The sequence below is a fragment of the Coccinella septempunctata genome, chromosome 4, assembly GCF_907165205.1.
Source record: "Coccinella septempunctata chromosome 4, icCocSept1.1, whole genome shotgun sequence".
Lineage (NCBI taxonomy): Eukaryota > Metazoa > Arthropoda > Insecta > Coleoptera > Coccinellidae > Coccinella > Coccinella septempunctata.
In genome coordinates this window covers 23,849,252-23,861,440 of record NC_058192.1, presented here as the reverse complement: position 1 = coordinate 23,861,440, position 12,189 = coordinate 23,849,252, and the positions used below count along the sequence as shown (strand labels likewise).

The 12,189-nt window shown below is 33.9% G+C and overlaps 2 protein-coding genes across 4 annotated transcripts in view; one reads left to right on the top strand and one right to left on the bottom strand.

The window, feature by feature from the left end:
- Nucleotides 1-2,373, top strand: part of LOC123311180 (actin-binding Rho-activating protein-like) — a 35,287-nt gene extending 32,914 nt beyond the window's left edge. For both annotated transcript variants that reach the window (XM_044894991.1, XM_044894990.1), the window contains exons 3-4: nt 706-877; nt 1,171-2,373. In XM_044894991.1, coding sequence (XP_044750926.1) covers nt 706-877; nt 1,171-1,395 — 397 coding nt within the window. In that variant the 3' untranslated portion in view covers nt 1,396-2,373. The remainder of the gene's footprint in view (nt 1-705; nt 878-1,170) is intronic.
- Nucleotides 2,374-8,900: 6,527 nt separating this feature from the next.
- LOC123312463 (tyrosine-protein phosphatase non-receptor type 11-like) overlaps nt 8,901-12,189 on the bottom strand; it is a 68,113-nt gene continuing 64,824 nt past the window's right edge. For both annotated transcript variants that reach the window (XM_044896908.1, XM_044896909.1), the window contains one exon: nt 8,901-10,988. In XM_044896908.1, coding sequence (XP_044752843.1) covers nt 10,847-10,988 — 142 coding nt within the window. In that variant the 3' untranslated portion in view covers nt 8,901-10,846. The remainder of the gene's footprint in view (nt 10,989-12,189) is intronic.

Sequence of the window (12,189 nt, the reverse complement as noted above, 5' to 3'; positions counted from 1 at the left end):
TAGTTTGATTTGGTCCCTACTGAAAGCTTTTGTAGCAATTATATTCTCATCTCATTGAATCCCTATTTGGACTGATTGCTATATGAGTAGAGAGGGGGAAATGAGGATTCATGCCTTATCCCCTTTCGATTCCCTGATGTTTTATGTGTTGGAGAATTACCATCATCATCAAATTATCAGATTTGTTCGATTAATGATGCTTTTCAAACAACTAAAGCGTGCGCGAAAAAAATTACTGGCAGAAATCTTGTCAAGCACATTTCAGATGCAGTCAATTAAGGCATGTGCAATGAAAGAGTTTGCTACAAATTATTTTGAAGGTCTAGGAAAAAATATTGAGTTTTGAAAATCATAACCATCTACCTATATCAAATCCCGATCATTCAAACCCCCCCAACTCATTTCGAAATATCTTTTCTTATTGTTGGTTTCCCAATTTTATTTCGGGTATGGAAGCATAGTTTCGGAACATTTGAATATTCACCCCTTTGCCTATCATACAAATAGTCAAAAAATAATGCGAAGAATTCTCTCCATGCATACCTTCTTCCAATGCTAAAAAAATGAAGACAAATTAGGTGGTATTGTATTTTGGGTCTAACCAACAACACATTCGCATTTATGTTAGTAGAGCTTTCAAAATATGTTTTACATCAACATTGAAGTTTGCAAACTTCAATAATTATAAGAACAAATATCTTTCAGGCCTCCGAAAGGATCTCTATCGGAATCCAGAGCTTACAAGGCTACGATTGCAGTATGTAAGGAAATGTTGGAACTGTGTGAAGTGATCAATGAGAATGGTGAGCATTTATTCACTCCAGAAGAAAAACCAGATGATCCAAGGAAAGTGATCAGTTTTGGAGAATTATTTTCGGTAAGAAGAAATTCAGCAATCGACTTGACACACAAATGTTCTCCAAATTATTCTTACTTGGCAGATTTCAAACATTTTTAGAGTTTTGCAATGTCAATTTCGAAATTCCATGATGCTTTTTAGTTTAAAGCGGCAAATTATAAGTCCTCTGCCATGTTACAATATTTCTAAGCTTGTGCATAATTTGAGTGCATCTAGCGAAATGATTCTGCTATTTTTTGCTAAGATTTATCAGCTAACTCAATCAAAAATAAGAGCTTTTCATTTAATAATTCAACAACCTTTTTTTACAGATATACACAGTTATCTCGGATAAAGTAGTAGGCTTACTTTTGAGGGCAAGAAAACACAAACTAGTAGATTTTGAAGGGGAATGCTTATTTCAAAGGAGGGACGACCATATTCCAATCATTTTGTTAAAACCCATAAATGAAATTAGGGAGATTTTCAAAGAGAAGATAGATGCAGCCAAACAAGCCTTAAGAGAAAATGAGGAGCTACAGGATCAGCTCTTGTAAATTTAGAGAAATCAGAAACACTTACTGGAAAACTACCATTCGTGTTTTTCCATATAAGTCACTTCGTAGGTAAAATAAGTGAGTCGAAAAATACATGGTGATAACCTGATAACGAAGATAGTTACTATAGTATAGAGATTGATTTTGGTATCATCAACATTTTTCGGTTCATTCTTTCATTAATTCGTGATATATTGTAAAATTTCCTCTAGGTAAAGAATTTTATATTAGTATTTAGTTTTAGTAGGGAACTCAGATTTTACATTTGTACATTTATTTTTCATTTTTCATGTCGAAATTCATTCATCGTTCATTTCAGCTTATATTCATTATTTTTTGGCATCCGAGTATAAAACAAGGTCCATAGAGGTCAATAATGAACAATTATTTTCGGGGTTTATTTGAACTACTGTAGATAACTAACCTCTTTTAATTATAGTCACTTCAAAAAATTCATAATCCTGGATTTACTGTTAGTAAAATTTTGAAGAAAAATTTCTTTGCTCTCATCCTAACAGAATATACATTCCATTTCATCGATCTTTAGCAAACTGGTTTCATAAGAAAAGAAAAATTATTTCAGAGTTCACCAAAATTTTTAACACTAAATAAATTATCGACCGGATACTCACTCAACTACTTTGACGATAAATATTCACACAGAAAACATCAATCGACTTTTCCTGAATTCCACTTCATCTGTTCATTTGATTTGAAAAATGCTATAGAAAAATATTCATTATGTTGACAATATTCTTTTCAAGATTTTCCAGATAGAGAAATTGTAATAAAAACCATGAATTTTGTTCACGCCACTTGATGACCATTTAATCTTGAATGGTTTGTTTACTCATGAAAAAGGTCATTGAATCTCTAATAATACTTGTGATAAAATTTAATTTTATTATATTCCTGTTAGCTGCTAAGTGAAGTTTGTAAAGATTTGTTGAGATGAATAAAATACAATTACTTTTTCAATTCGATTATTTTTTACTCTTCCTCAAAAAAAATATGCATTTTTAATCGATTAGTTCCGTTCTAGCAATTTAATGGAGCATTTGGTCACGTGACCTGATCCAATCCGCATTCCGGGTTACAGATTTAAGCATCGTAATCTATGCTTCTAAACCGCCATGTTATTGCTGAATTTCCATTTGTCGCCTAAACACATTGAACTAAAGAATTAGTTCAATGCCTAAACATTATATAATCTTTGTTGTCGCCTTTGTTTTGTTAGAGTCACTGCATACTCTATAGTAGTCTACTACTGGAGTCTGTTGACTCTGTTACTATCTACTGGGCTGGGGGAGGATGAAACACGACCGGCTCAAACGAGGATTGCAACTACGTGTAAATGATAATGCTAAGAAAGATGATAAAAACAATCGGACATATATTTTGCCAACAGCAAAGTTATTCAGCACAAAACACTGGTCAAAAATTGAAGTCGATAATTTACATACATGTAATCTTTATGAATAAAAATGGAGATCTGTTTAGCCTTGTCATCGCATCAAGTATAAACCGATAAACTGATATTATTGATTTTCTACGAAAAAATGAGGATAATACTTCGCAAATGGAAGAAAATTTCGGAAAATTTGCCTGGGAGAATCAGGAAAACTATACAGGATGATTCTTTGACCCTTACAAATATTTTAACAGTTGATTATTGAGGTCAAAAGAATCACTTTTTTCCTATACCATATTTTTCGATGTTGGGTACAGAAGAAGCAGCTTTTCTGAAAGGCCTAGACGATCCTCATTCATAACTAGGCTATGGCCAACCGCTTATGAAACACCCTGTATATTGCTATTGTGCTTTGTACTTTTCTATTCACTTTAATTTTTACATTTTTCACGTTAAAAAAAACTAATAGTACATTTTTACTTTATCTGAATACCATCAATAAGACGCCGACGGATCAATTTAGGACGTCCAAATATTGCGATTGTATTATATTCGCGCTACTGCTATGGTACAAGATTCTATACACTTTATGAACCATTTCAACAGTACAACAATTGCTTTTGAATGACATCATATTTGGTTCAGGACAACTTTTATGCTTAAATTCAAGGTAATTACAAAAATCTCAGAAAATAGAATAAGAGGCAGAGGAATATTAATCACTGAAATGTGTAATACCATTTCAATGCGAGGAGAAATATGGCCTACTTTATATTTTCGTTTCAACAGGTGGCGTAGGGCATTGAAGGTTTTAAAAAACCAACGTCAATACTTCAAAATCTACCCAGCTACTGAACTCTCGCCTAACACTGCTTGGCTATCCGCAGAAAATATTTTCCCCATATTGGGGATGATTCGATCAACTTGAAGAATAGTTCTTGCCTCTAATATACAATTTTGAAGGTTATCTATGCTTTCTACTTCTTCTACTACGCTTAATTCTTTAAGCGTTATCCCATAGATACATAATTTTCAAGGTACAGATTTTTTGATTTTCTTATGATACGATCTCTACCAAATTTTGCAAATGTCGTCGTAATGATGCTTTACAACTATTCATTGAGTTTCAGTTATTGAAAAAAAAATATCCAGATGCCCATACTTCGACCGATTCATTCAGACCCTAAGGCCTACCATTAAAGTTATAATGCTCCAGCCGAAAAGAAATGAATTCAACATGTTAATTTACAGAAATTTGGGCAAAATTATAACGAAAAAAAAAGAATAAATATTTTTTGTCCTTTAAATAAAATATCACTTTTTTGTAAGTCGCTCATCGTTCTAATTCCTTTCATTCCGATAACAAGAACTAGATCAACATTATGCTCACTATAGTTTAATAAGGTGGAACAGTTGCAAACTTTTTACCAACAACAACAACAACACAATATAAATAGAAGTTCCTTTGTTCAAAACCGCAATAGATTGTATGAATATAAAATTGTTATATTAGTACTGATCAGACGGTTGAAGAATACGTCAGCCGTTTATATATTGATGCTCCGGAGCATTGATGAAGTTGCCACTGTTGTTGTGGGTGACAACTTGGAGATTATTGATATTGTTTTAGCAAAACAATCAGCTGCAGCAAGCGTAATCAAATGTATTGAAAGTAAAAGTGTAAAGTCTACATATGGTTAACCTATCTGGTTCCTTCTGCTAGAACAACTTGAAATCAAGATTTAATATATTGTCTGGAGCTTCTTATAGCTCTCCGTAGTGCTCTTAGGGTTTAAGTGCAATAAATACACATGCGTGTAAAGAACGAGGTTAGGGGCCACCAGAAACAAGCCTTAAAACTTAAAATTTTTATATTTTTTGACAGGCGAAAAACCATTCAATGGGTTAAGGAAGTTTTACCGGCAAGCATAAACCAATCCTCTTTCTATTCGGTATTGTGTAAAGGAGGCTATCAAAGAAAGTAAGAGGAATGTTTTGCTAATTGTCCGACAAAGCATTGACGAGCTGTTGTAATGACTGCGGTCTGCGGTGTAATTGCTATGCACAGAACAGACCCCTTGACTTACTTTATGTTGCTATGATAGTGCAATTCAATAAAAGTGGGCAGTGGACCAATCCATTCGGTTGATGTCACGCATTTCTATGCGGTGACAATGACAATTCTGTACCGGTGTGGACGAAAATTGTTACCCAATATGTCTTATAATAGGTCCTACAATCAAATCACGATACCTTACCGCTGTCATGGTTGCGTTAATGAGGATAAAAAGATTTGTGCGCTCATTGAAAACTGCCTCCTCAAACGCACACTGAGCCACCACCGTATTATACTCGCCACACCAAAATTTGCCCAGACTCGTACAGAGGAAATCTGGGCCATAGCCTACTAGAATTCTAGTAGGCTATGTCTGGGCTTATTCGTAAACAGGCAGGATCTCCATTTATACGTGTTCCAGTTCTCATGTTCGAGAGCTCAACGATATCTTACACGGCGCTGTTCCTTACTCAATCACTCCATACATGAAAGCCTGGCGTGGCGGATCATGTTACCCTCAAATTGAAGCTATGCAACATATTTTTGATTGTTTGACCAGAAACTACCATACCGTTGGATTCTGGCGACAGTGGCATACTATTATCACAATCGAATAGGTATAACTTTACCGGAAAAATCTTTTCTGTTTTCGGAAGAAATTAATAAAAATAAATAAAAACAAAAGGCCTTTTGTTTTTATTTATTTTTATTATTAATAAAACTCATATGAGGGGTTCAGAGCATATTATACATGTATCATAATAAGAAGTATCACGTTGATCATTAGAAACACGAATGCACAAGCGTTGTCTTCGATAAGAAGAGCTACATTCTGAAGAAAATACCGCCAATTGGCTAAGGTCTTACGCGTCAAGCGATTGTCGTTGTATGCCGATTCACATTTAATAGAAGAAATAACACCATGTATCTAACTGCGCGTGTCCAATACAATACTATTGGACCAATAGTATTTTGCGTGTAGATCGACATAGCATTATTGGTGATTGGTTGTTATGCGACGCCACAGCCGTCTATAGGGCTGCGGCGACGCATTCTGGTTTCAGGCTGTACTTAATATTTTATTATTACTAAGTATGTTTATGGCTATTACTACTAAGCCTATGGTGGGGACTAAAGGACGTTATTTACAATGGCACAAGTGTATGGTGTTCATTTGCGTCCATAATAATTATATTCATTCATACACATATAATCTGTTATGGCCCATTTTTATAATGTTATGTTTTGTGTTAAGTGTTAAATATTAAATGAAACATCAATCGGAGAGAATAATTCTGTTTTTTCATTATTTTTATTTTATCTCGCCACTAGCGACCGCCTTCCTCGCCACGCCCTCATCCTGAAGGTTTTATCTGCGACTTAAGCCTTCACAAAGTTTGACCGGTATTATTGACTGGTATTACCTACCATGGTGTTTAATACCGGTCAATATCGTTTTTTTTTATTATGGATTATATCGAAATTGTCGAACTTATTATTGATCTCATGCAATTAATGTAATTATGTTAAAATCAAAGTTTGAGTTAAAGAAGCAAAGAAATTAATAGAGGAAACATTGATCATTCATTATCTGATTTTGTTTTTTTTTCATCCTTAATTGACTGGTTATACCCATTATTATTCATCTTCTGAAAGTCTTTATAGGGTTTTCACTACCAGTCTCTGAAACAAAACCGATTAAAAAATTGAAATAATCGCGATTTCCTCCTGCGTAAATTCTTGCAGTAATTTGTCAGGGGCAACTCAAATAGTTGCCTGACAATGAACGAAAATTGGAACTTTGACAAGATAACTTCTTAATGTTTCAGAGCCTATATCAGACTCCCCCTCGTCTTCCCTCAGAGAATTCTCGGTGCCCCCCTAGAATCACAATGCAGGGTTCTCTGCTGACACGGGGATGCCGTAATACTATAATAAAGCAACTGCCACAGATTACAGAGTGGCAACTGCAATAAAGTTAAGGTGCATACAGATTACTCTGACGTGACGTGGGACCATGTCATAATGCGCAAGATCCAAAAATCTAACATCAGAGGGTGCGCATTATTATGACGTGGTCCCACGTCAGGTCAGAGTGATCTGTATGCATCTTAACTCTCCTATAGGTGCCAGAGCACTGTGGTATCGAAGGAACTGAGAAAGCTTGAAAAGGGGCATCAAAGTTAATATATGCCGAACCTGGAAACCTTTCAAGGGCTTGGGAAAGATCATTATAAGGAAGCAGTCCAACAATAGGAGGTGGACACGCCTAAACTTGCACAGGCATAAAATCCTTGGAGCTCTTATTGATCAGGAAGGTTCTGAAGCTACCTTGAGCTAAGTCTCTTTTCAGGCAATGCAATGTTACCATAGGCGAAGCCAGGGTTGAGTTTCGGGGGGGGTTTGAAATGAAATTTTTCTGATTTTGACATATAAAGTGAGACTCTTTGAAACTAATATTACGTACCCATATTATTTCGAGGGGGGTTTGATCCCCCAAACCCCCCCCCTGGCTACGCCCGTGCAATGTTGGGATTGGGCAAGGGACTAATGCTTTTTAGCGCATCACTAAATGATGCAGGCTCTGGGGGTCGGAAAACGAAACAACAGAACACATTGAGAGTGAACAGAACCAAATGGCCTATGAATATTAACATTGCGGTTAGCAGTGGCGTAGCTTGCATTAGAGGGGCCCTGTATCAAAATGTGTTGAGGGGCCCTAAGGAAGAGTGAAGTAAAAATAAAAGTAGCAAAAAATGTTCCATTACTATCGAAATGATTATATGTACTTATAATTAAAAGTTCTAACTCATACTTGGTGCTGGGAGCAAAATAATACACAAACAAATAACATACAACAATATAAAATAATATACAAACGACATAAAATGATAAACAAACAAATAATAAACAAAAAATACCAAAAATTTAAGATACGCTTTTCTAGCATTTATTTCAGCAAATCCATTTATCAAATCAGCCATAGCTGATGACGATTTCAGTTTTTTAAGTTGTTCCCCTCTATTGACAATAACGACATGTCTGACAGCCGTTGCTGTCCCATAGAAGTCCTCAGATAATTTTTTATGAGTTTTGATTTTTAAAAACTCCTTCCAGCGATTGCAGTTGTAACCGGAAGGGTCTAAAATAAAAGGCATGCAGTAATATCGTCCGGAAAACTGGATGCAAGGCTATTGCATTTTATCAGGACTAATTCCAAAAGTTCTTTGATGGCACGAATTTTCTGAATTTCAGATTTTAAGTATTCGTATCTATCTGAATGATTGATTTGGTGTAATGAACGGGATTTTGAAATGAATGGTTGTCTTAGCAGTTATTCTCAAAAATGCTATTGTAAAACCTGTAAGAGGTTTTGGACAACATTTTTAGGAATTTTTTTCTTTCAGACATTCGGAGGCCCCTAAAGCCTGGGGGCCCCGTATCACTGATACCGCTGATACCGCGGTAGCTACGCCCCGGGCGGTTAGTTAGATTAACGTTAATACTTGATTATTGCTCCGATTTCTATAGCAGTTACCGTAGCAATCACCGAATTAACGTTAATCCTGTCTTAAAGAAGTCAGTGAACACGGGTTCAACTTTCCTGTTTTGATGATATAAATAAACCTGGAAATTCATAAATTACTTCTAGAACACATTATACTTTTGATGTAGTTTCTAGTAATAGTACCTTGATCTGAGTTTTTAACCGACCGTGAATCTGTGGTGTTCAGTTTCATCTGGAAAGGGACGGTTGAATTATTTTTTTTTGGTCAACAACCAAGTAAGTAAATTCGTTCTTTTCTTTTGGAAATCCGGATATTGCTAATCGAGATGGCGAAAAATTGGGAAGCCAGTCCTGTATCCTCAGAAGTATCTGCCAATGTTCCTAAGGACGTAACCGGATTTGTCAATACCATTGACAATCTCCCTAGCATGGTAAAGTTGGGCAGAACAACAAAAGATTCAAGTGGTCGCAGTTCTGAAAGACCAACCCAATGAAATTTTTTGAACCATAGGTAGAAATAAATACTCGCGAAAATTGGTAGAATTATATTTCAACCAGGATTTGCAATTTATACATAAAGGACAATTAACAATGAACAAATATAAAAAAGCAATAGCACCAAAGTTCATGAGAACTTCTAAAGCAATTAAGGCTTTATCCTAACATAAAAAAGACAACCTACGTCAGTCGCAAAATATACAAATAATATAAGTATCAAATTTGTAGATGTATATACATATACAGAAACTACTAAAATTTCAAACAGATAATTGAAAATGAACATCGGGAATGTTCTTTAATTCAAACTAACTTTTAACTATGAATCAAATTAAAGAAGAAAGAAAGCGAATAAAAATGATGCGTAATAAGGAATTCAAAAATGGTTCGTAATGATAACACTACAATATTGATAATTATGTCATAACTTATCAAAAGAGTGATTCCTAACTTTGTCATTGCTGGTTTTTCGTTTTTAGTCGAAAATCAAGTAAATTACTGATTGTAAGATGCAATAGCTTACTGAGACAAATATTCATTTATTTATGGAGTGCTTACATAACCAAGAATGAGTCTTACTACAATAATTTTTACTTAAATACTCAGAATATAAAATTTTGCATATAAAAAATTATTATTTTGTTTGATTATTTCTCACTCTTATATTCAAATAGTAATATATCTGTTATAGATTTTGATTGATAAGATGTGAAAATAAACACGCCTCTTATCACATAAATATGAAGAAGTTTTTGGAAATATATCAAAAATTATTTATTTTGGTATTCAAGTAGAATAAAATAGCTTAAATTATAAAAGAATAAAACCTTAGACATAACTCAGAATATTATAATATTCTTCAATGATGTTTTATAAATAACATATATATATTATGATGTGACTAGCCCAGAAGTGAAATAATTATATTCATAAAAATGCAATGTCTCAAGAAAACACTTCAAGATTTCATCAGCGGAACAAAACTCTAAAATATTGATCCAAGAATGTGGACATAAAAATTTACATTTTGAACAATTGATCGCCAATTTTTAATACAATCAGAAATGATACCAATGTGAGAAAAATGATAAAATGGATATACCAGACGTATCTTTTAAAATCACTTCCACTATAGGAAACTTTTGACTAATAAATTATTCGTATTTTAAAACTTTTAGGATTCAACTTATTTATAGAAATCACAATATTATTCACATTATAAAATTCAAAAATGGACAAGATTTAGGCTGACTTCTAAAAATATTTCATATATATAATTAAATATTCTCAACTGAAGTACAGCACCAAAGATTTGGAGGAATGATTTCTGCAGTTATAAAACAATTTTAATGCCAGCATTTTCCAAAATAGAAAACAGCGAACATTAATTATTTACACAAACATTTTGTAGATTTCTGACTGCAATTTCTCTAATATAGCTATAGAGCATATATATTAACATTACTAGTCATTACTCTACTCCACATATATTCCTTTGAAACTTCAATTACTACAATAAACATCTGAATTTTAGATTTCAACTTTGCAACTTGAAATACTTGAGGATTATTAAGGAGAACATCTAGAATAGACATTTCAATGAGAAAATTAAAAATACTGTCGTGAGTTGTTATTTGAAATACTATATAGGAAAAAGTATATTGAATGAAACTTGTATTATTCACTCAAGTCATTGCTCCATTCGTTATAAATGAAATTAATGTGGGGAAAGTCATTTTTAGATTTGGCTAAGTGAAAAAAGTATCACCTGCTACTTTTCATTCATGAAAATTAATTTTCATAATTTTTTTTTACATAAATAATTCTAATAAAAACCAGTGAAATTGTTCAGGAATCGGTAGGAATTTCGCATAGAAATAGATTCTTGCTTTGTTTTCCGATTATACTTAAAGTTTGCCTAGCACATTGAGAAGGTACATGAAGTGAATCTGGAACACCATTGAGTTGAATCTCGATGTCACGTCGCCTTTCTAGGAGGCGGAGGAGGAGCAGGTAAAATTAACGAACCTAAGGTCGATCCATTACCTGGTCCTGAATGTTTTCGATCACAGACAGGAATGTTTTCGTAAACAGAGGGTTTGACTAAATCATCTGGAGGCCTGAAAATTAATAATTTTTTGTGAATTTGAGAGAAATGAATGTGCTTGAAATATTATGTCGTATTCCAATGCTGTTCTTGGTGAGAGCTGTAAAAACGCTAAAAACAATGAAGAATCCTTCCAATATAGCGCCAAGTTGAAATAAGGAAAGAGTTTTCACGTTTTACTTTCATTTATGTCGTTACAAGTATCACAAAATGGTGTAGTGAAATTATTTAGTATTAGTTCTTCTTGCTATCTTACTTCTTGCTAACGCGTAAAGTGGAAAATACAATAAATATTGGACCTATCATTTATGATTATTGATAAGAAGGATCGATTCGCTGATAGCATCAACAGTCATACAGACCAATTGGCTGCAAACGCTCCTGTCAACATATGAAAAAGTGGGAGCGAAGGAAAATACTTGAAAAATCTATTGCCTTGTTTATTTAGAACGAATTTATTCTTTTTCATGAAGATAAAACGCTATGAATTGATTCAAACCATCGAAATGAAAACTCGGATTTCCCTAACAATATTTCCGAATAATTATTATTATGTTATTTCTTCAATATCTAAAACATAATTATTGTCTTAAGATTACTCTGACGAGACGTGGGCTCACGTCATACTGCGCATGATTCGAAAATCGTGGGAATGCACGTCCCCTGTCACGTCAGTCCAATTTGAACACTCCCGCGCAAAACCCTGCTTCAGATTTATGAATTATGAAGTAGGCCCACGTCACGTCAGTGTAATATGTATATATGTATAGTCCATTCAAGAATGATTGACATCTCGGGTGGCTATGGAAAATCGAATTTAAGTTGGTAATAGCCCAGATTTTGTGTTGCGGAATTCAGGTTGGTATTGTGAATAAACGTATACCAATTACATGTGAATCTATGCACTTACCGACGGTTATTTGAGTTTTGTAGAGCTATTGATGTTCTTAATTTAATCGTACAAATTGGAAACATAGTTGTGTCAATTTTAAATGCTGATTAATATGCTGCAAATTTGAATATTTCTTCTTTTCATATACTTTCCTAGGTTATACTAATATATTCTAGTTCTGTGATTGAAAGTACAGAAATTTTTGGAAATCTTTTGTGACCAGATATTAAGCTGCGCCTGGACTTTCAAGACCTTCTGGGATGTAAATCATTCTTGAATGGACTATATAGTCCAATCAAGAATGATTGACATCCCACTAGGC